The following is a 26,310-nucleotide window of genomic DNA, read 5'->3' as shown; positions in this document are numbered from 1 at the left end:
ATTTACATCAAGTACAATACGTCAAAATGGCCGACACGATAAACGTGACGGGAGATATTTTCGAAGTTGTTAATTAACCTGTGGCTATTTCAAGCCTTTGGCATCACTGATCAATTGGCCGATCATTGAAAGGTGATTGTGAAGATGTGTCAAATAGATACTAAGGTAAATTCATAGATTTCTGTAAATTGTCACTGCGACAGTTTGGATTTTTTTTCGTGTTTTTTCTCTCTGGGATGGGTTGTAGCGAGGGTATCCTTAAATGGGCTTGCAACCACGCTTCTGTATGAATTCGTACCAGGGAATTCCAAGGGTTTTCCCAAGGAATGTGGAAGTAGTCAGTGTTTACGCCTTTTCAAGAATACAGTCACGTGAAGAACGTCATGTGACCGACCTCGCGTCCAAGTCGTATATCTTGTAAACTTCACATTAAAAAAATAGTTATTGTTATAACCAAATGAAACACAACCCATTATCCGATAGGGGTAACTGTACATAGCCGTTACCACAATAAACTTAGTAACATTGTTTGGTTTGACTTCTTGGCGCGTGTCTGAATTCCATTAACATGTAACATATCCTAAAACTAGCTTATCAGCAAATCTCGCTGCACTGCGCGCGACAGATACTAGAGCAAGGCATGCCAGAAATACGAAACCTAAAGCTTCCGAAAGGAAGCCTTGGACATCACGTGCGTCGGGGGACCAGCGCCATCTGATTGGCCGTTAACAGTTGTACAAGGCGGAGCAAAAAGCATCGTTTTTCCGTCCATTTTACGCTTGAAAAACTCGACCCTTTTCTGGACACTTTCTAGACGCTGACCAATTAATCAATTTTAATGAATTTTTAGTCGTTTTTCCGTCCAATGACCATATACGGAAAAAAACGACGTTTTCGTGTTTGCAGTGTTATTATTATGTACATAAACATAGCTGTTTTTTTTATTGTTGTTTTGATAACTTTCTTCCAGGCTTATTTGCATAATGCCTATAGCCTGTTTCTGCCATGTCAATTTGGACTTTGTATTGAGCACTGAGATAAAACTAGCAAATCCAGACTAGTACTTTTCCAGTTGTTTTGTTTTTTCGTATTTACATCTACGTAATGCTTTGTGTCGATTATTAAATCCAGCAAAATAGTGTGTGTTTTTTTATTTCCATGAGTACTTTAGTAATTTCTCTTTTGATACATTACGTTTCCGCGTATTGTAGTGCGTATTATACACCCATACATCCCCAGTATTCCATGCTTGTCGTCCCAGGTTTGGTAAGTAGCGTGTCAGCTTACCCGAAGGCGTGGAGAGTTACTCTTGACATCAATAGCTTCCAAATTATTGTCTGGTTCGGAACCGATTATTTAAAGACCGCCGTCATTTTATGAAACAGTGCTGCGAGCACACTCAAACCTATGAGTGAGTGAGTATGGTGTTACGCCGATTTTAGCAATATTCCAGCAATATCGCGGCGGGGGACACAATAAATGGACTTCACACATTTTACCATAAGTATCGAACCCTTTAATTACAAGGCTACCCCCCACCGTCCCTCAAGCCTATGAAGCTGCACGTTCGGTACATATGAAAAAAGAAGTGTTGTTCACGTTTGCCCAGTTGTATACAAGAATTCATAATGCACACTTACATATTTCCTGTCCAGTGCCCTCTTTGACCATGTCAGTACACATCTGTCTGATGGCCTCCGGACTCTGGGTTGGGGTCGAGGCCTGACCACACTGACACACCAACTCCCGACCCCCCGCGAAGTGTACTAGGACTCCCACGCCGACAGCAATGGCCACACCCAACAGCAGCAATATGAAGCCATGGACTGCTGACACAAAGCACCCGGAGCTTCTGCCCCCTGACGAACTGCTCTCAGAGTCCAGAGAAAAACTGTTCTTGAACGCCATGTTGTGCGGCGCCCTGATTAACTCCTAAATACCCTACCCTGGGTGTCCCTCGTCGTTGGACAGTGGTTTAGATTTTGGACGAGCGTGAGCGTTAATATATCGGCTGTGAATTATGGGTACTTCAGTCACGGAGGACACGCTTGTAAATACATGGTTACCGTTATATTTACCTTATTCGCATATGTGTCGGGGTCACGGAGGGCCCCATTGTATAACGCACCGCAATTCGCTGTGCACCATATAACGTCATGAATTATTCAACATTACAGAAGTTCAGGGATGTGTGTGATTGGCTGAATGGGACGTCATGACATGGACGCCTGTATGATGACACACATATGTAATGAGAAGATGTGTGTGTGTGTGATTGGCTGAATTGGACGTCATGACATGGACGCATGTATGGTGATACACATATGTAATGAGAAGATGTGTGTGATTGGCTGAATGTGACGTCATGACATGGACGCCTGTATGATGACACACATATGTAATGAGAAGATGTGTGTGTGTGTGATTGGCTGAATGGGACGTCATGACATGGACGCATGTATGGTGATACACATATGTAATGAGAAGATGTGTGTGATTGGCTGAATGTGACGTCATGACATGGACGCCTGTATGGTGATACACATATGTAATGAGAAGATGTGTGTGATTGGCTGAATGGGACGTCATGACATGGACGCCTGTATGGTGATACACATATGTAATGAGAAGATGTGTGGGTGATTGGCTGAATTGGACGTCATGACATAGACGTCTGTATGGTGATACACATATGTAATGAGAAGATGTGTGTGTGATTGGCTGAATGGGACGTCATGACATGGACGCCTGTATGATGATACACATATGTAATGAGAAGATGTGTGGGTGATTGGCTGAATTGGACGTCATGACATAGACGCCTGTATGGTGATACACATATGTAATGAGAAGATGTGTGTGTGATTGGCTGAATGTGACGTCATGACATGGACGCCTGTATGGTGATACACATATGTAATGAGAAGATGTGTGGGTGATTGGCTGAATGTGACGTCATGACATGGACGCCTGTATGATGATACGCATATGTAATGAGAAGATGTGTGGGTGATTGGCTGAATGTGACGTCATGACATAGACGTCTGTATGGTGATACACATATGTAATGAGAAGATGTGTGTGTGTGATTGGCTGAATGTGACGTCATGACATGGACGCCTGTATGGTGATACACATATGTAATGAGAAGATGTGTGGGTGATTGGCTGAATGGGACGTCATGACATGGATGCCTGTATGGTGATACACATATGTAATGAGAAGATGTGTGTGATTGGCTGAATGTGACGTTATGACATGGACGCCTGTATGGTGATACACATATGAAGTGAGAAGATGTGTGTGTGATTGGCTGAATGGGACGTCATGACATAGACGCCTTTATGGTGATACACATATGTAATGAGAAGATGTGTGTGTGATTGGCTGAATGGGACGTCATGACATGGACGCCTGTATGGTGATACACATATGTAATGAGAAGATGTGTGTGTGATTGGCTGAATTGGACGTCATGACATGGACGCCTGTATGATGATACACATATGTAATGAGAAGATGTGTGTGTGATTGGCTGAATGGGACGTCATGACATAGACGCCTGTATGGTGATACACATATGTAATGAGAAGATGTGTGTGATTGGCTGAATGGGACGTCATGACATGGACGCCTGTATGATGATACGCATATGTAATGAGAAGATGTGTGTGTGATTGGCTGAATGGGACGTCATGACATGGACGCCTGTATGGTGATACACATATGTAATGAGAAGATGTGTGGGTGATTGGCTGAATGGGACGTCATGACATGGACGCCTGTATGGTGATACATATATGTAATGAGAAGATGTGTGTGTGATTGGCTGAATGGGACGTCATGACATGGACGCCTGTATGGTGATACACATATGTAATGAGAAGATGTGTGTGATTGGCTGAATGGGACGTCATGACATGGACGCCTGTATGGTGATACACATATGTAATGAGAAGATGTGTGTGATTGGCTGAATGGGACATCATGACATGAACGCCTGTATGGTGATACACATAAGTAATGAGAAGATGTGTGTGATTGGCTGAATGGGATGTCATGACATGGACGCCTGTATGATGATACACATATGTAATGAGAAGATGTGTGTGATTGGCTGAATGGGATGTCATGACATGGACGCCTGTATGGTGATACACATATGTAATGAGAAGATGTGTGTGATTGGCTGAATTGGACGTCTTGACATGGACGCCTGTATGATGATACACATATGTAATGAGAAGATGTGTGTGATTGGCTGAATGGGATGTCATGACATGAACGCCTATAATGAGAAGATGTATAAGTGGAACCGTTATTCGGACAGCTTCGTCAATTGGAGCTAGTGTTCAAGTAAATGCAAATAGGAAAGGCTAAACCACAACCATAAATGACTTATTCATTCATTCATTCATTCATTCATTCATTCATTCATTCGGCTTTCTCTCTTTCTTCATTCATTCATTCACTCGTTCGTTCGTTCGTTCGTTCGTTCGTTCGTTCGTTCGTTCGTTCGTTAGTCTTTCTTTCTGTTTTCGTTCTTACAATCTTTCATTCATTCATCCATTCATTGGTTTCACCAAAGTGATAAGCGTCTGAAACCTGCATCACTTCAGGCTTTCCTCACACTTCAAGCAGACACCTCTGATATTACTATAATACTGTTCAAAACGGCGCTAAACCCCACTCACTCACTCATGAGACACAACATTTACATACATGTGTAAAATATTTAGATCTACTACGAAAGAAAAATATAAACATATCACAGAGTCATTTTCGCAAGATTTTTTTTTTCTTTGAACCATTTTGGATAAGCGTGAGTTAGTGAGAGAGTTACAATTTTACATCGCATCGGCAATATTGCAGCCATATTACGATGAAAACAAGTTAATTATTATTAAATACCTGTCGACAAAGGACAGTAAAACAGTAAGTCATGTATCACAAACAAACCAGTTCACAATAAAAAAAAAAGAATTCTTCAGTAGATTAGCTAGCAAGATAAAACTAGGCTATATACCTCTGGCATCCAAAGCTAGACCACCTAACTGGGGATCATGGGGAATTATAGTCCTGCACCATGACCGTGGAATTTATTTATTTTATGAAAAAATAATAATCTAGAAATGCATACAAACGCAAGTCTAGCCAGCTCAAGCTAGCTCTATCAGCATAGGGAATTTTTTTATTTTTAGAGTCAAGAAGGATATTGTGTAATATAAGATTTCAGAGACTAAATGTTAGTCTAGGGGAATTACAGTGCTTTCGCTTCCTGCATGATTCCCAGCAGGATTTGTGTCATCACGTTGGTCACCATTGGTCATCTTCAATGCTAACCAATATTAAAAGATCAAACCATAGTCAAGTAATTAAAACACTAGTTGATATTATACACTTTTATTTAGATGGACTTGCGTGCCATAGTCAGGAGGACAATACTTTAATACTACTTTAACCCCCTGAGTGGCACCGCCTTCAATAATATCAGTTGTTAAAAATATCACACTAATGTAAAACAATTCAAAAATGGATTAGATCAGCAGTGTGGCTTGGTTATAACAAGCTGTGAAAATGTAAAACAAATATTTCCTTTCATTTGGCCTTTTGTGTTCATGACCCAATGACATCGCACATTTCACTGATGCTCGTAAACCTTGTTTGCTTGATGGATCACTCGAGTGTTCGACACGCGGTGATATCGTCTGTATGATTTATATATGATGCCAGCAAAGGAATACTTCAAGGGCGATATAGGTTACATGTTATCAAGTACAGTATGAGTCTGTCACAGTGATAAGCGTTGTTTGTATTAGACGTGCAACGAAATATTGAATTATGGAGGCATTGTTATGGACCGATGACGTGGGAGGAAATCCTAAAGTGAAGAATGTTTTATATATTTACCACTTTGTTGTGGTGATAAATCAAATCATAATCCGGGCACATCTAGGATTCGAACCCACCATCATATGATTAGAGACATGGCTCTGCGCATCGAATTGCTACACCTTATACGAATGGGCCACCCGATGCCCTTCAGGTACCTGAAAGCATATAACAGAACAGAACAGAATTTATTACGTATAGTCTGGTCATGAGGCAAATAGTACAGAGGTTTGAATAATATTTGATAAATAAGTTTAAACATTTTAACATTATAAAGAGTTAGCTGAAATAAAATGTTGTCGTCATTTGTTGTGAGTGACAATACTTGTGCAGGGTAGGATATTGATAATAATACGAAGGCAAGTACATGTACCTTAACCTTAAATTAGTATAAGCTGGACACATAAATAGTGCATGGTATTCATCATCTAAGTCTTCTTTACAGAAATTGCATAGACTGTCAGCAAAGTCATGGTCACTAGGCATTCTATATTTATGAATTTTAAAATCATTTGAACAACATCTTAATTTTGTTCAAGATCGCATAAATTTACAGTGGTAATCGATGATAGATATTTGTCAGATTGCAGTAAAGATTTGTAAGTGCAATATAAATCTAGCCTTGGTGAATTAGATATACAATCTGACCATTCTTGCATAAACAAATCTCTTGTTCTTTCCTTAAATGTATAAATAAAAACATCAGAGCCTCCGACATCTTGCATCAACCATACATTACCAAAACCGTAACTAAACAATGTATATCTTACAAATTAAACCCAATTTTTATAACCTAATTCATCATATTTACATAGCATAAAATAGCAATGATTTGGATATTTACCCAGAGGCATTCTTAATAGCTTAATCCATTATTTAATTATTCTCACAACACCATGTTCATACATTCTCGTCCTTCCAAGTTCACCTAACACAGCAGCATTTGAAGATTTTCAAAGTATATTTACAAAATTTAGTATGTATAAGTTCAATGCTTTTTCTAACTTCTGTACACCATATTTCCGCACCATATAGCAAAATGGGTAAAATTTTACAATCAAATATTTTAAAGTATGTATCAACGTTTACGTCTGGATATTTGACCATCATTCTTTTTATTGGTATTAGAGCCTCGTTTGCCTGTGCAGCTAAAAGAACCACATGCTTGAGTAAACATATTTCAACATGAAATACCAATACCAAGATATTTTAGTATGACACCACTTCAAACTGTTCACCATTAATAAACCATTTTTCATGATGTGATAGAGGCCCTCCATTTTTAAATACCATAACTTGACTCTTTAGAATGTTTACTGTAAGTTCCCATTTATAGCAGTATCTTTCTAAACTTGTTATTTTGTTTTGCAGATTTATAATAGAATCAGCAAGTATGGACGCATCATCTGCAAATAGAGTAAAAATATTTCATTAATATCACAATCAATGAAGATACCACGAGTGTAATCACTCTTCATCACATTTACTAGTTAGTCTATGTATATCAAAAACAGTAGCGGTGAAAGCATACATCCTTGTCTAACACCGCGTGAGGTGTAAAATAAATCGGTAACATGCGAAGAACTAAGCTTCACAGAAGCATTAACGTTGATATACATACGTTTAAGTACATTAAATATATTTCCACGGATGCATTGTGTCAAGCCTAAATACAGTATTTTTGTCCTATCAACCATATCAAAAGCTTTCTTAAAATGAATAAACAAACAGTAAAATCTACCTCCTTTTTTCCTTAAAAGTTTTATGTGCCAGTGAATGAAGAACAAATATATTATCAATAGTGGAATGACCCTCTCTGAAACCAAACTGTGATTCGGATATGCAATTTTGAAGTTCAAACCAAAGAGTAAGTCTTGTATTAAGTACTGATGTAAAGATTTCCCCCATAATATTTAGGAGGATGATACCTCTATAATTACGTGGGTCAGTTCTACTTCCTTGCTTAAAGAGAATGGTAAAAAGCCCATTATTCCAAGGCTGTGGAAAATGTTCCTTCTTTAATACTTCATTAAAAAGTATAAATAAATAAGGCATTATGATATTACAAGATTCTTTAGATATTTCAGGTGGGAGACCATCCATTCCTCGAGATTTCCCAGTTTTCAGTTTTTTCACTGCATGTTTTATTTCTTCTTCAGTTATTACACCTCCTATTAAGCCATCACACTGTGCACATTTCTCACAATTAGCAAAGTTATGATCTATAATGTAATTCTTGACATATTCGTTAAACGCAGCATCTGATTCTATCTCTGGATTTAAAAGTGTCTTAAAATAGGTCAGCCATTCTTCTCCTGTTATTTCTTGCCTTAAGTGTTGGTAAGATCCACATAGTTTCTTAATTAGTTTCCAGAATATTTTACAATCTTTGTCTTGTTCTGCTTTAGAAATATCCTCCATAATCTTATTCTCAAATTCCTTTGCACAAACTTCTAAAATGATTCTTCAAAGATATATATTCTGTAAAATATTCCGTATTATCTGTCTTTCTGAAAAGGTTAAACGTTATATATTTGTTCTTTTTAGCGCTATGGCAGCTCTCGTCAAATCATTGTGGTTGCTGATTAATTTATCTTGGTTCTTTTTCCAGTAGTAGAATAAAAACCTGTCTTGACACGTGATTCACTAACAGCTAATTGTAATAGTTCAACACTGTTCTCAATGTCATGTTCATCTGCCTTTTTGAATGTCTCTATATTAAAAGATTGTTCATTGCTGAGGTGGTTAAGGAATGCATCGCACACGAAGCGCGTCGGGTCATGCTGTTCGCACTGTGGTGCACGTGCTGCGTCGTGCTGGTTTATTGACATGTCATTTTTACTTGGTCGAGATATTATAGCATTCACGGGCATGTGATCTGAATGCGTCTCGCTCAGCACATGAAAAGCATATTCGTGTTGCAATATCCTTGTCAGAACATGTTCGTTTAGGTTATTTTTTCTTCCTTGTTTACTTTTCAAATTTATTATATTACCAAAACATGTTTACATTCTATATTCTGACATTTATGGTGATATAATTAATGATCAGTGGCCTAAATCCAGCACACAATAATCTATTCATTTATAAATCAAGTTACAAGTTAGCCTGTCATAGAGTCGAGTAAACGGTACAATGTACACACGTTCAAAGAGGTTACAGGTACAATTCAGTTGAACAAAATATTAATTGTTTCACACATAATATTTATCTTATTTACTTATCTTTATCCCATAAATGGTGTCTGTGTGTTTGTAACTGTCATTGTGAATTTTCCTACCAGTGGAGGTATATGTTTATTATATATATGATCACGAACTTGTATATTTGTATTTCATATTTGTCCTTTAAACTCCACTCAGCGTTGACATCTTTTGACCAGTGTGTACACCAATTCCCCCAACTGCCGCGACATGCACCATGTAAAATGGCCCCTTTAACGTGTATGTTGCAGTCATAACATTCCCGTTATAGGATTCGAACAACGGACATTCTGATTCGTGGTCGGACGCTTTGTCTACATGACCAAGGAGGTTCGGTGCATCACTAAACGCGCGCCAAAGCAAGGATGTCATCTGTGGGAATGACTTCATGCCCTGTGCATGTACAACAGTATATCAACTGGTAAGGTATATGTCATGATCTCCATCTAGAAGCGACCGCGTGTATCTGTCATGAGTGAGTGAGTGAGTATGGTTTTACGCCGCTTTTAGCAATATTCCAGCAACATCACGGAGGGGGACACCAGAAAGGGGCTTCACACATTGTACCAATGTCGGGAATCGAACCCGGGTCTTCGGCGTGACGAGCGAACGCTTTAACCTCTAAGCTACCCGACCACCTCGTATCTGTCATGATCTCCATCAAGAGGTGATCAAGTGTTTCTTACACACCTGTGGGTGAGAAACTCATTTGAGATAACTGGTATCAAACATATGTGTGAGAACGAATTCCAGGCCCGTGATTGGCTACTCCATGGTGATGACCTGGGTCAGATGATGGCGGACTACTTTCCTGTTTGTAAGTCATTCATAAGTTGCTCGTGCTTCATTCGAATGTTCACCTACGTCTGTATTGAACAACAGGACCGTGTAATTAATAATAAAAATAAACAAACTCTTCCTCGTCTGCGAGTTTGTTTGTTATTATTATTAGTTACATTATCTGTTGTTATGTCAACATTTATCGTTTTGTTCTGACTGTAAACCCCCTGGATGCCACAGCGACACATATGTCCCTCCTCTTCAACCCTCACTTCGAAATCGAATAAAATTTGAAATACATCACGCAGACTAATACACTTCACAATTTTGAATTCCCCCTTCTGTTATCATTTACTGTCATTTTAGGCAATTCAAAATTACTGAAAGTGACTGAAAGTTAGGTACATTGTAAATCTCGCCTAATCACAATTCACGGCGTCATATAAATATTTACTGTGTGTTTGAATATCGGATATTTACTCGAATAATTAAAGTAGAAAAATAGCATATTTGCGATCACGGGTATCAAATCAAGGTCGCCGAAGTGTACGTAACGCCATATTGGATTGTGTTTACAAAATGCCGGTTATGAGACGCCTATTCGATCAGGTATATTTTAAACTCAGCTGCTATGCATGCATCCCCGAATTCCTCATACATTTTCGAAACAATGGATAAATGGTCTTTGTCACCAATGCAAATTATCTAGATGAAATCATGCGAAATAAATTAGGTATGGAAACGAAAACTGTGCTCGGAAAACTGCACTTGCTGAAATGTAAACAAAGCAAAATTCAGCTTTTACACCGTGTAGCATTTTTTGAGGTACTGTCGTCCATTTCTTGCATACATTGGCTCGATCACGCGTTTGAGAATATTCATGGGAAGAGTATCGTTGCACTAATTATGGAATTACACATATATACATTACAATGATGTGGTAAATTCAACAGAAGCCGTAAAAGTTTCCGTCGTGTGTGACGTCATGACTGACGCTAAATCACGCACAACGATGACGGTAGTTATCTGCACTTCTGACAAATTCTATTTGTTACATTGGAAAACGTGGTAAATAAATAACAGTACGCAGATTGTCAGAATGTTTCTGATTGATTACGTGACACATTCATGTGTATACGATCCCTCAATCAACGAAAACCTCCTCTGGAAATCCCGCGTACTGTTGTCAGTGAACACGCCATTTTGTAAAAGTCGGTCACCGGTAGTGATGTCATACGGAAGTAAACATTGTTGTACATATTTGGTAATTTCTTTGAGGTGTAAACTTTGGCACCCAGCGTCTTCTTGGTTTTTGTCTAGTTTGCATTTGCATCATCGCCTTGATAATCCACAGATAGGACGGAAACCTTTTTGTGTAGGGTCACATTATTTATGAGTAGTAAGCAGTACATAGGATGACGTTACTTATGACAGTTCTGTTATGTATTAATGCGCTGCTGCAATCATGAGAATAGACAAAATTCATCGGTTCGATGCTAAAAAGGTGCGATTTTAGGGTGTGTAAGAAACAGATTACTGCACTCGTGCCTGTCAGATACCATTGATCTTACAACTTGTTGTTACAAAGCGTATCTTACAACTTGTTGTTACAAAGCGTATCTAACTCGCTTTCGCTCGTTAGATACGTTTTGAATCAACTCGTTGTAAGATCAATGCTATCTGACAGATACTCGTGTAGTAATCTCAATATCTGTCATGATCTCCATCTAGAGGTGTCCGTGTGTATCTGCCTTGATCTCCATCAAGAGGTGTCCGCGTGTATCTGTCATGATCTCCATCAAGAGGTGTCCGCGTGTATCTGTCATGATCTCCATCTAGAGGTGTCTGCGTGTATCTGTCATGATCTCCATCTAGAGGTGTCTGCATGTATCTGCCATGATCTCCACGTACGCGTAGAGGGGTCCGTGTGTATCTGTCATGATCTTCATGTAGAGGGGTCCGTGTGTATTTGTCATGATCTCCATCTAGAGATGTCCCTGTGCTTCTGCCATGATCTCCATCTCAAGATGTCCCTGTGTATCTGCCATGATCTCAGTCTAGAGGTGTCCGTGTCTATCTCTCATGATCTCCACCTAGAGGTGTTCCCGTCTGTATATGCCATGATCTCCTCAACTCGTTGTAAGATCAATGCTATCTGACAGACACTCGTGTAGTAATCTCAATATCTGTCATGATCTCCATCTAGAGGTGTCCGTGTGTATCTGCCTTGATCTCCATCAAGAGGTGTCCACGTGTATCTGTCATGATCTCCATCAAGAGTTGTCCGTGTGTATCTCTGTCATGATCTCCATCTACAGGTGTCTGTGTGTATCTGTCATGATCTCAATGTAGAGGTGTCCGTGTGTATCTGCCATGATCTCCATCTAGAGTCGACTATGTGTATCTGTCATGATCTCCATCTAAAGGTGTCATGATCTCCATCTTGTATGGCTGCTGACGGTTTCATCACAATTTGGCTGCTGGGATCAGCATCACTGTATGGCATCACTTTATGAAGTCACTGTATGACATCACTGTATGGCATCACTGAATGACGTCAGTGTATGACATCACTGTATGACTTCACTGTATGTCATCACTGTTTGACGTCAGTGTATGACATCACTGTATGGCATCACTGTATGACGTTACTGTATGGCATCACTGTATGACGTCAGAGGATGACATCACTGTATGACATCACTGTATGACTTCACTGTATGTCATCACTGTATGATGTCACTGTATGGCATCACTGTATGACATCAGTGTATGGCATCACTGTATGACGTCAGTGTATGACATCACTGTATGACACCACTGTATGACTAACTGTATGTCATCACTGTATGACGTCAGTGTACGACATCACTGTATGACGTCACAGTATGGCATCACTGTATGACGTGACTGTATGGCATCACTGTATGACGTCACTGTATGGCATCACTGTATGACGTCACTGTATGACACAACTGTATGACGTCACTGTATGGCATCACTGTATGGCAGCAATGTATGACATAACTGTATGGCATCACGTAATGACGTAACTGTATGGCATCACTGTATGGCCTCTGATGGTGGAAGCACAAAAGCATCGAGGCAATCAATAAGTGTTGGGCTAGATAATGTTTAACGCGGCAGTCAACAATCCTCCATCTATATTCATGTGACTTGTAAATCGAATCTGGACAAGCCAAACCAATGCCTAAAATCATGAGTAAAGATCCACCCCATCGGGGCACATTGAAACGTTGGAAGGCAAGTGACCGAGCCTGACTACCCAGATAATAATGTCGCTCTATCAGTGTGTAGCTTATAGGAATTAAAAAACACACGATCCTGCGCATCAGTCATTGAGCTAGGTAGATCGTGGTATTGTTTGTAACGTCATAACAAATAGTCTCGTAAACAAATTTTATAATTTCCATCTTGCCATTTAATGGGCTTCAGTGGCTGCGATTTTTAACTTTTTGAAGGAATACTGTTGTCCAAGAAGCATTTATGCAAGAAAATGTCAGCTTTATGACGACTGCGTGAAAATAATGTTTGGATCAGACAACCCACCACCACCATTACCACAACTGTCACAAACACCATCACCACCACCGTCACCACCACCACCATCATCACCACCAACATCACACCACCATCACCACCACCACCATAACCACACCACCATCATCACCACACCACCACCATTACCAACACCATCACCACACCACCACCATCATCACCATCATCACCACCACCATCACCACACCACCATCACCACCACCACCACCATCACCATCACCACCACCATCATCACCACACCACCACAATCACCACCAACACCACATAACCACACCACCATCACCATCACCACAATCACCATCATCACCACCACAATCACCACAACCACCATCATCACCACCACCACCACCGTCACCACCACCACCGTCACCACCATCATCACTATCACCACCACCACCACCAGCGTGACCACCACCACCATCACCACCACCGTCACCACCACCATCATCACCACCACCATCACCATCACCACCACCATCACCACCACACCACCACAATCACCACCACACCACCACAATCACCACCAACACCACATAACCACACCACCATCACCATCACCACAATCACCATCATCACCACCACAATCACCACACCACCACAATCACCACCACCATCACCACCACCACCACCACAATCACCACCAACACCACATAACCACACCACCATCACCATCACCACAATCACCATCATCACCACCACAATCACCACCACCATCACCACCACCACCATCATCACCACCACCACAATCACCATCATCACCACCACAATCACCACCACCATCACCACCACCACCATCACCACCACTGTCACCACCACAATCACCACCACCATCACCACATCACCACCATCACCACCACCACCATCACCACCACTGTCACCACCACAATCACTACCAACACCACCATTACCACATCACCACCAACACCAACACCGTCACCACCACCATCACCACCACCATCATCACCACACCACCACCAACAACACTACAATCATCACCACCACCGTCACCACCACCACCATCACCTCCACAATCACCACCAACACCATAACCACCACCGTCATCACCACACCACCACCGTCACCACCAACACAATCAATACAAACAACAGCAACACTATCACCACAATCAACACAAAAATCAGCACCATCACCACCACAACTAACACAAACATCACTACGCCGCTACATTACGTCGTCTGGCTTTTGAGGAACTTATTTTACTTCTACTTTTTTGTTCCCTATATATCAAAACAAACAATAATAATCGTCACAATGCCTGACATGACTATTCTTTATTATCCACAGTTGCACAGTGCTTATGTTGTTGTACACGTAATGAATATGTCAAACTCCTGAGAGCCTTCGGTTCATGTAGTGCATGGTACCCATCACAGTACAGAGTTCTGACCTTCCTCGCATGCTCTGTCATCAATACAAACACAATGGTTCTGAATCAAACTGAATACAGCATGCAGTATCGGTATCCAAGTCAAGTAGTGTGATACATTCACGGCCACCGGCTCATGAACATGAGAGAAAAATATGTTCAACGTAACATGCTACTCGTGTTACAGTGGGCGTCCTGAAGGATTCATGTGTTGTTTTTAAAATGTTGTACGAAAATAAAAATATTTTAAAAATACATTGACTTCGTTTACTTTTAATCGTATCATTTTCAGTTTCTGGGTGATGAAATTCAAAATTGAAACGATTGCAATAAGATATCATTGTTTTCAACTTCTTAAATAAATGGACAGATTGTACAGCCAATTAATATAATGATTGAAATATTTAGGCGATTTTTGAATTGCCTTAGTGAATCAGGCCATTTACAAACTGCCTGAAAATGGCAAACAATTTGCCCAATTGCGTGGATCGATGCTCATGACATCAATCACTGTATTGTCTTTTCCAGACTCCATTATTTACAGACCGCCATCATATCGCTGACTGCGGCGTTACACAACAAACAAACAAATTGAATTATTTTACACTTTGATCACTTAATCGTAGCAGAAGAGCTTCAATGTTCAGTGATTTACAAAGAGCACAAGCGATTGTAAAGAAAGTCATTCGAGGCGAGTTTGCATCTTTCGTCTAGGACTTGAGCCATGTCTCAAATACGACATAATTCTTCGTCAACCAGTTGATATTTGTAGTTGTTCTATCCAGAACTTCCTTAAACGCCGTCCCAGCCTCGGACACATCATCGCCACTGTTCATAAAGTCCTCCACCTGAAACATTGATTCATTGTCCTGAACATGACCATTGTAAAGTCAAGGGTTTGTATATACTGCGTCCATCTATCACCCGTGAATACATACAACCCTCGTGAAGGTCCGGATTAGAAGCTTTTCGCATATACAGTGAACTACGGTTATAACGAACACAAAGGGACTACTAATTTTAGTTCGTTATAACCGTAGTTCGTTATAAGTACATATACAGCATGACTACTGCAAGTAGTCGCGACCAAAAAGGAAGTTCGTTATATCCGTCGGATCGTTATAAGCGTGTTCGTTATAACCGTAGTTTACATAGAGAATCTCACCAGAGTGTCTTTTGATATCAAATATATCAAACACGAGTTGATAAAAGTGGGAAAACTCCGAGGCTTGCCGAGGATTTTTCCCACTATTATCAACGACTGTTGATATATTTGATATCAAAAGACACTCTGGTGAGATTTTATTTATCATCCAACATCATATTCTTCCAACTTTTTCAGTTTGTAGACATTAATATGCAGTGTCTTAAGTGTAAAAAGTACTGCTAGCAGCTTCAGTAGCAGAGCCATTAGTGATGTCATTTGAATGTGACGTCATGGTAGCCAATGACGTCACAATGGTCTGCAAAGCATTGTGATGCAATTTCATTGCAGCGATATCTACAGTGTAGATATCGCTTGATCTCACCCAAGCGATATCTCCTGTGGGAGCCAGTTTTGGATGATAATGTAATATATAGCGATGTTTGGCGCGATCGAGAGTTCAGGCTCGCTGATTTGGTTGATTGCATGTCATTGTATTGCGTCAATCACTGGGTTGTTATGTCCGGATTCGATTATTTACAGACGGTGGTCATAAAGCTGGAATATTGCTGAGTGCGGCGTTAAACAACAAACTAACAAACAAGAATGATCGTTTTTCAGGGGATGGAAAAACGTACTGTATACAGCCCCGTGACGCATTCACGAAGGAATTTAAGATAGTAATCTGCTATGTCTAAGATTGCTATAAGTCATTGTCATCATTCAAGCCTCTCGTGCTACAGAAAGCGATACGGGCTTGTAACACTGAAACTCCACGTTACATTAATACGTTAAACATGATTCCCTTACTGCATACGCCCCCAGTGTAGTGTTTTAACTAGCACTTGACAGTATTGTGCTAGAGAAACAAGAGCTGCTTTAACTAGCATCATAATGTACAAGGCGTCAAAAAGTGTCAAACTTTACCGAAGCGCGACAATGCGAACATATGACATTTTGACCACTTGTCGCATTGTCGCGTTATCGCATTGTCGCGTTACCGCATTGTCGCGCTTTGAATAATATGTTTTATTTTACCAAAGGGCGACAATGCGACAACGCAACATTTTTTAAGGTCACAATATGTCACGTTGCAGCATTGTCGCGTTGTCACACATTTTAACGCCTGTTTTAAGCGTTTAAAATACCACAACTTGAAAAGCTGCCCACGCCATCGTGGCACGATGACACGAAATCAGTCCAGCGCCACCACCCAGCTCTCTTTATATACCGGTTACCTAAACAAACATGGAGGACAGAGGACATAGACTCGTTCCCTGTGAATGGGCAAGTTTACATTAAAGGTAGTCATGTAACGCGCATTCCAAGCACTGCTTATACATTGACATTGAGCCGACCAGTCCTCGTTTTAGTCCCTTAATGCAAAGCGCCAGCCAGGGTAACAACAAGTACCATCTTTTTACGTCTTTTGGTATGACGCGGCCGGGGATCGAACCCAGGACCTTCTGCTCTCCAGGTGGGCGCACCACCACTGGACCACGGAGGCGGTCTGAAGGGGTTAGGATTTGTACTAACAATAATCACACCTTCTTATATTCTTGTTCTGTGTTATACTTCTCAGAAATGTCTTGGATTACTCGGTAGAGCCCGGATCGTGTCGTTATTCTGTAAAACAACAGATAGTTATGAAACACTATATCATGTTTGTTGTTATTAACGTCGCACCTAATACTATTGAGGCTATATGACGGAGAGGGCACAGGCGGCCCAGTCGTCTAAGGCGCCGCAATTCGCTGTGCAGTGTTGCGTCCCTTGGGCTCGCCAGAAACCTATGATCGTGGGTTCGAATCCCGGTTCGCCCCGATTATGTTTCTAGGTTTGTAAGCACCATACCCGTGCTCGTGGGTTTCGCCGAAGTGGTAAACGCCCGAGACCTGCATCACTTCGGGCTTTCCTCCCACATTAAGCTGACACGCCGTGATATGACTCGAATAGTGTTAAAAACGGAGTTAAACCCAACTCGCTCACTCACTCACTATATGACGGACACCTGTATATATTAAAGTCTGTACCAGACAAACCAGTGATTGCTAATATGAGCAACGTCCCACGCCGTTGGGGGTCGGTCACACACACACCGAGTCCGGCCACCCGAGTCACCTCGTATGACAAGTGAAGATCCGGGTTATAATTGGTCTTCAGCAACCAATGCTTGTCGTTAGAGGCGACTAACCGGATCGGGTGGTGAGACTCGCTGACTTGGTTGATGCTTGTCGTCGTATCCCAATTGCGTTGATCTGTGCTCCTGATGTCAGACACTGGATTGTCTGGTCCAGACTCGCCTATTTACAGACAGCCGCCATATAGCTGGAATATTGCTGAGTGCAGAGTTCAATAACAACTAACAAATAAATGACATCAAAAGCTTATGTTGCTGGGGACCAATTCTATCAAGGATCCCTCATCATCAGTATTTGGTACAACAGTAAATTGTTGCAATACTTTCATCACGTTTTAAAGCATTGAAAGAATGCATGTTTCATGACACCATTCTCTGGTGCCCATACGCAGTACACTAACGCAATGGTCAACTGGTCCTCTGGAACACTTTACTCTGACAATACAATGGCCAAGTGGTTCTCTGGAACACTTTACTCTGACAATACAATGGCCAAGTGGTTCTCACGGGCACCCTACTCTGACAATACAATGGCCAAGTGGTTCTCTTGGGCACCTTACTCTGACAATACAATGGCCAAGTGGTTCTCTGGGACACTTTACTTTGACAATACAATGGCCAAGTGGTTCTCTGGGGCACCTTACTCTGACAATGCAATGGCCAAGTGGTTCTCTGGGACACTTTACTCTGACAATACAATGGCCAAGTGGTTCTTTGGGGCACCTTTCTCTGACAACACACTGGCCAAGTGGTTCTCTGGGGCATCTTACTTTGACAATACAATGGCCAAATGGTCCTCTGGGACACTTAACATTGCACAATGCAATGGCCAAGTGGTTCTCTGGGACACTTTACTCTGACAATACAATGGCCAAGTGGTTCTCTGGGGCACCTTACTCTGACAATGCAATGGCCAAGTGGTTCTCTGGGACACTTTACTCTGACAATACAATGGCAAAGTGGTTCTCTGGGACACTTTACTCTGACAATACAATGGCCAAGTGGTTCTTTGGGGCACCTTTCTCTGACAACACACTGGCCAAGTGGTTCTCTGGGGCATCTTACTTTGACAATACAATGGCCAAATGGTCCTCTGGGACACTTAACATTGCACAATGCAATGGCCAAATGGTCCTCTGGGATACTTTACACTGACAATACAATGGCCAAGTGGTTCTCTGGGACACTTTACTCTGACAATACAATGGCCAAATGGTCCTCTTGGGCACTTTACTCCGACAATCCAATGCCCAAGTGGTCCTGTAGGGCACCTTACTCTGACAATACAATGGCCAAGTGGTCCTCTGGGACACTTGACTCTGACAATCCAATGGCCAAGTGGTCCTTTTGGGCACCTTACTCTGACAATACAATGGCCAAATGGTCCTCTCGAACACTTTACTCTGACAATACAATGGCCAAATGGTCCTCTGGGGCACCTTACTCTGACAATACAATGGCCAATACATGGTCCTCTGTGACACTTAACATTGCACAATACAATGGCCAAATGGTCCTCTGGGGCACCTTACTCAGACAATACAATGGCCAATACATGGTCCTCTGTGACACTTAACATTGCACAATACAATGGCCAAATGGTCCTCTGGGGCACCTTACTCAGACAATACAATGGCCAATACATGGTCCTCTGTGACACTTAACATTGCACAATACAATGGCCAAATGGTCCTCTGGGGCACCTTACTCAGACAATACAATGGCCAATACATGGTCCTCTGTGACACTTAAAATTGTACAATACAATGGCCAAATGGTCTTCTGGGGCACTTTACTATGCGCAATAGAAAGATCAACTGCTTCTCAGGGACACTTTACTTTGTATAAGAGAAAGTTCAGCTCGTTCTCTTGAACTCTTTACTTTGACAATACAATGGTCAACTGATTCTGTGGGAAATGACCCCGTGTGAAAACAATTGGAAGACGAGTGTTTGACGGAGCAAATAACATACGCAGAACCAAGGCGAGCAAAGTGATGCTTGACAAAGTTCCAGGCGAGCTCCCGTCCCCACCGGCTGTTCGCCACGTATGTGACAGTGGACAACACGTCCTGGCCTTTGACCTCACTTGAATTTAGGGACATTTCCAGCACTCTAAAATAAGAAAGAAACAATGACACTTAAGTGCAAGACATACTCAAAGTCGACAAAGCAATACCTAAGGTGAGTGAGTGAGTATGGTACCCAAGTACCCATGTGGGGAATCGAACCCGGGTCTTCGGCGTGACGAGCGAACGCGTTTACCACAAGACTACCACGCCGCCCCCATATAAGGGCTGGAAGATTGGTACTTACAATATGATCTAAATTCGTCACAATGTTATACCGTTGCTGCGCCATAAATCGGTGTTATAACTACAATTCTGGATGGTCGATGTGGTAGTTTGGTGGTTAAAGCGTTCTCTCGTCACGCCTGCCCGGGTTCGATTCCCACATGGGTAAAATGTGTGAAGCCCCTTTCAGGTGTCCCCCGCCGTGATATTGCTAGAATATTGCTGAAAGCGGCGTAAAACTATACTCACTCACTCTCCAACTCTTCATGCTATTCACAACCGCGGACCCTTACAGTAGAAAATATCAGTGACACTAAAGACGCTAAACGCCTCGCTTAAGGATTAAGAAACGTTTGGAGAGAACGATCGATTGCTACCTTTAAAGAGGGATTATTATCGGGCAATTTGTCTTTCCTCGCAAACACACTTTGTCTGTATTTCAATATTTCTGCATTTTGTAGTTCTGTGTTTGAAACTTCTTTCTGGTGTCGTCAGCTGTGATATCACTGGCATATTGCTAAAAGCGGCGTTGACCTGCCTTCATTCACTAAATAAACGTTAACAACATAACGTCTATCGTTGTAAAACACAGTAATGAACTTAATAACGACGTGCTTACTTTGACATTACAGACTACTAAGGGTAATATTTTATCAGGAAATGTGAAACAAAGACTTGTAAATATAAACATTGTGTGAATTCAATACGTTATGTTTTGTAAATAGTAGTTTACATATATGTGATGAGACGTGGATGAATCTTGAGCTCCGCACAATCACGGTTATGTTTCGATTTTAATTAATTAATTTTTGTTTTATCCCCAAATCAGCTGGATGTGGGAGGAGAGCCCATGGCCATGCCGGTCTGAACACCGAAATGGTGTTTAAAGCTTAGAAACCTAATCAGGACGAGGGGCGGTCGGGTAGCCTAGTGGTTTAAGCGTTCGCTCGTCACGCCGAAGACCCGGGTTCGATTCCCGACATGGTGCAATGTGTGAAGCCCATTTCTGGTGTCCCCCGCCGTGATATTGCTGGAATCTTGCTAAAAGCGGCGTAAAATCATACTCACTCACTCACTCACTAATCAGGATGAAACTGGATCCGAACCCACGATCATAGGTTTTTTGGCCTGCCCGAGACACACAACTCAGCAAAGCGAATTGCAGCGCTTTAGACGGCTGGGCCACCCGCCTCCTCCACTGTAATCGGTATACAGTGGACTCTCTTAATTAGGTTCTTTTATTATGGAAAGGGTTGTGTCGCATTTGTTTAAGATCTGAGTAATTGAGCTTAGTTTTACGTCACTTTTAGCAATATTTCAGCAACACCACGGCGGGGGACACCAGAAATGGGCTTCACACATTGTACCCATGTCGGGAATCGAACCCGGGTCTTCGGCGTGACGAGCGAACGCTTTAACCACAAAGCTACCCCACCGCCCCCTAGAACAAAGATTTAACATCTGAAACAATCCCATCGTCAAAAAGACGTATGTATAATAGTGACACACCCACCTCTGCAGTAGCCAGGGTTCTCTGGTGCAGGACAGAGCCTGTCTCAGTCTGTCCTTCTCCGAGCTGGTCTGCTCCGTGTGATATCTCTCATAGACAAACTGCCAGTGTGCCTGACTCCCGTGTCTAACTGCTGTGCAGTAGAGGGTACTGCGCAGGTCCGGATATATCCTGGAACATGACGAAAACATGTCAACACTCTGCTCGAACAGCACTGGTAAGAATCCATGTTTGAATTCGTTTCATACATGACAACCAACAAAGTATAATAAATTCAAATTGTTAGTTAACAAGGAGCGGTTAGCCAGCATAGTTGTAAAGGAGTGGTGAAAGACGCTTGTTTCTGGGGTCCTCGCTACCAGCGCACCTTACACTACCACCCCAGCACCCCACACACCATACACCACCACCGCACCACACCCCACACCAAGCCACGTGATATTGGCTCGAGCTTACAGTAAAATCCGACTCACTCACTTCAGTTATCAATACATAAGTTACCGTTGCATTTGAGTTAGAAAAGTATTCATAATTGTCGTGATCATTACTTTGACTCTGTGGAATCTCTTTTGGAAGAGGGGCGGTCGGGTAGCCTAGTGGTTAAGGCGTTCGCTCGTCACGCCGAAGACCCGGGTTCGATTCCCGACATGGGTACAATGTGTGAAGCCCATTTCTGGTGTCCCCCGCCGTGATGGAATATTGCTAAAAGCGGCGTAAAACCATATTCACTCACTCACTCACTCACTCTTTTGGAAGAAACAGTATCCGTGGAGTAGCGGGTAGAGGGTCTGCCCGGAGAGCGGACTGTCTGAGGTTCGATTTCCTGCCGCGTCACACCGAAAGACGTTGCCAGATGGTACATGTTGTCCTCTTGCCTTGCTCTGCGTTCGGCATTAGGGGATTAAACAATGTCGGCTCGGAGTTAGGATACCAAACAGGGCCAGTACAACAAAGCTCCCGAACACATGCATGCACCTTGCAATATAAGTGAAATAACCTTGAACGTTACGTACCCTACCGACCTAACCTCTGAATGTCATCGTGTATAAAACCTGCATGTTGATAAATGTACAACTTACGGGTTGTTTGTGTGATCCCCCATCCAGATGGAGAACAGTCTTACAGCTGTGTCTACGCAGTCCTCGTAGTCATAGTTGCATGCCAGCGACACCATCTGCGATATTTCAATCCTACGAAGTAGACCAAGGAATGATAAGGGCTCTTTCCGGCCAAGGGATACACATAATTAAGAAGCGTCATCTTCACAAACCATTATGAACGTTCAAACGAAAGGGAATCAGACCTTGTTCATTTCAGCAAATACATTTTGAGGATTAAGTGCACTTATTTTTTTATCATGAACTTGTTATTTTTCTCAGATGTACAAACAAACAGTACAACATAATTCTATGATAAAATTCGTCTTTGGTCATGGACTTGGTCATGCTTAGTTGTTCCCCTTGTTTGTTTGTTTGTTTGTTTCTTGTTTAACGCCGCACACTCGATGTTTGAAAATATTTGCCTCTTTCACTCATTTAAATCATACTTGAATTTGTCCATTACAGGAGTCCAAAAATAGCAAAAAATGTTGGTAGCCATTTAAATGGCTTGTCACTTATTTTCAGACTAATATTTCAAACCTTTCCTCAACCTTAAAATTTAACATTTAAATCTACCTCCTCCTTATTTTACTGTTAGCGTAAAGTAAAACGACTGTTTGCATCTGCTTGATAACATCCATGATCCTTCAACATACTTTTCGATAGGCGCCATATCCTCGGTGATGTTTGTACCAAGTGCTGTAAAAGGGATGCTGACGGTCTTCTTCATGAAGTCCTAAAATATATAATGATGAGTGTATACAATGTTTACGGCGTCGTGCCATCCTCATGTATTATGTAACTGTGAACACTGGTAATACACACAGTTCAAGGAGGCAAGTGAGTGAGCGTGTGAACGCTTTTGTGTGTTTGTTGTTTAACGCCGTACTCAAGCTGTATGACGGCGGTCTGTAAATAATCGAGTCTGGACCAAACGATCTAGTGACAGACATCGTGACAATCGACCCACGCAATTGGGATACGATGACATGCATCAGCCAAGTCAGCGGGCCTGACCACCCTATCCTATTAATCGCATCTTACGACAAGCATAGTCGCCTTTTACGGCAAGCATGGGATACTGAAGACCTATTCTACCCCGGATCTTCATGGACTGAGTGAATACATTCAGTCGGCACTATTCCAGCTATATCATGGCGGTCTGTACATAATCAGAATTCTACAGGCAAACCAGTGACTGAAATCATGACCTACGGTCCACGTCGTTTAGGTACGAGTGCATGGTGTTACCCATGTCATGCAAGACCTTGACAATCTGATCCATCGCTTTTATGATCAAGTAGATGTAGTGAGGGACCAATTCTAATCCTCACAGGGCGAATGTCTTTCAGCATTTAAACTGAAGACAAAATATACTTAAACAAGTCACCAACACTAAGAGGAGGACTAGATTGGTTATTATTGGCATGTTGGATTAAAGTTGTTCAAACAGCACTTTGGTTGTCTGTTAGACCGCCCATCTTTAAAAGGGAGCACATACTCTTTAAGGTCCTGTGTATGTCCATCCGCAAATAACCAGTGCTATAATTAGATACTTATCGACGAGATGAATTTACTGATTATCTGTCCCGAATGAATTAAAATTCGGGTACCTAGCTTTGGCGATAGGAATAGTTGCAATCTGGTAATCGACTCGAGGCGATTTTGTTTATGTATTTATGTTCTAACTGACTTTATCACCTCAAACATTCCATAGAGTTGGGTACGCTCCAACATAGCGTCCACATAACCAAGTTCCCGGCTGAAGGCTCTCCAAGGAGCGTAATCTAGATCTGTGCTCAGATAATTGACGGTCCGGAGTGCAGTGACCTGATCCAACATCCCTGCCCTGGAAGTACATATACACGTATATAACATTGTGCAAGTTGATACCAATCGCTGATTAATCGCGGCAAACATTACGCACGGAGAGTAGGTGGATGGGTGCCCGAGACCAGCAAGACTGACTTCTGAGATTTTCAAGTGTTTTGGTTCTTCCCCACGCTGTACCACATGTAAAATGTAGGGTCTTTTCGGACATGGGTCTTTGTTAGAAACATCCTTCTCTTTACCCATCAGTTAATGGGTACCAGGTCGGATGAGAGTGTGACTATAAACCTTCTAGCGCCCTATAAGGTAGCTTTGGTCCTTAATTTTTTATTACTATTATTATTATTATTAACAGATTAAAATAAAAATTGCAGCAAAGAGGGTTTGGGTGATCCTGGCAGTCAGGCTGGTTAGGCTCATCATCAGCTCAGGGCCCTTGACCCCTCTACACGAAGCCCAGACAGCGAATGGGACTTCTCCCAGGAAGCGCTGCCTAGTCAAACCCACCCAGAACTTTTCGGAGAATGTGAAGACTCCCCAACACTGCAACCTTCTGCATTACCCAGATCGTCTGAAGGGCTGTATTCCTGGTAGCAAACCCGGGTACTATCCCAATGTCAGTCAACAGATTGGGAGGTACCAAACCTAAGGCACCGAGAACAATGGGGAGTCGGACAACTTGGTACCTGGGATGCAAGCGTGACATTTCGCATATTAGCCATGCTTTTTCCTGAATCGTGTGCACCACACTTGTGTCAAAAGGGACAGAGGCCTTGATAGGTCTTAGGCTCTATACGGGTCTATTCCAAAAAATGGTATAATTGTCATTTTCCATGACGCCCTCTTCATATTCTGAGTCGTACTATGGATAGACCTCTGAGTCAAAACCACAAGCATGGCGTTGACGGTAATTAACGGATCGAGCCGCGTCATTATGTCGCTGAAGATACTGGATTCGTGCCAAAGCTGGGCATCCACTAACAATGTGTTGGACAGTCTTATAAAATTAATCGCATAGTCTACATTTAATATTTACATTTGTATGTAAATTCACACATTGACGGCCCTGGGCAGCGAAAAGGAAGTCTTCTGTTTCACTTTTCAGGCCATTCGACTTCATCCATGCGAATGACTCTGCAGGGTTAGTGTTCTTTTCAACATACTGCTCATTAACTCGATACAGTAGTCGTTCAGAAAGCCCCTCCTTGAAAAACAGTCGGGTCGATTTGACATGGCACTTTGCTTGATTGACATTCATTTCTGTACCATCTGCACTGACATTGAGATTACGTCCCACATCCTTGGCTCGTTTTAGAAAACTGTGGAATGCCTTGTTTTCATCAGGCGTCTTGACATGCTTCACATGCTTCTTTGGTCATTCTGACCTCCATCTGTATAAGTACGCATAGACCTGACCTTTCACGAGATGGCCTGACCTTCCACGAGGTTATT

At 42.0% G+C, this 26,310-nt stretch overlaps 2 protein-coding genes across 2 annotated transcripts in view; both read right to left on the bottom strand.

Annotated features, from left to right (window-relative positions):
* LOC124131282 (aminopeptidase Ey-like) overlaps window positions 1-2,060 on the bottom strand; it is a 41,733-nt gene extending 39,673 nt beyond the window's left edge. The window contains exon 1 of the mRNA XM_046494453.2: window positions 1,641-2,060. Coding sequence (XP_046350409.2) covers window positions 1,641-1,908 — 268 coding nt within the window. The 5' untranslated portion in view covers window positions 1,909-2,060. The remainder of the gene's footprint in view (window positions 1-1,640) is intronic.
* A 12,658-nt stretch (window positions 2,061-14,718) lies between these two features.
* LOC124131280 (aminopeptidase Ey-like) overlaps window positions 14,719-26,310 on the bottom strand; it is a 28,633-nt gene continuing 17,041 nt past the window's right edge. Inside the window, exons 15-21 of the mRNA XM_046494452.2 lie at window positions 24,730-24,877; window positions 23,685-23,764; window positions 23,008-23,118; window positions 21,932-22,099; window positions 20,099-20,239; window positions 17,533-17,611; window positions 14,719-15,689 (exon numbers count right to left, since the gene is read on the bottom strand). Coding sequence (XP_046350408.2) covers window positions 15,552-15,689; window positions 17,533-17,611; window positions 20,099-20,239; window positions 21,932-22,099; window positions 23,008-23,118; window positions 23,685-23,764; window positions 24,730-24,877 — 865 coding nt within the window. The 3' untranslated portion in view covers window positions 14,719-15,551. The remainder of the gene's footprint in view (window positions 15,690-17,532; window positions 17,612-20,098; window positions 20,240-21,931; window positions 22,100-23,007; window positions 23,119-23,684; window positions 23,765-24,729; window positions 24,878-26,310) is intronic.

The sequence above is a fragment of the Haliotis rufescens genome, unplaced genomic scaffold (assembly GCF_023055435.1).
Source record: "Haliotis rufescens isolate VD_foot unplaced genomic scaffold, xgHalRufe1.0.p SCAF_14, whole genome shotgun sequence".
NCBI classification, from domain to species: Eukaryota; Metazoa; Mollusca; class Gastropoda; order Lepetellida; family Haliotidae; genus Haliotis; species Haliotis rufescens.
Note: the sequence above shows the minus strand (reverse complement) of the source record. Positions and strands in the feature narration are given on the sequence as shown.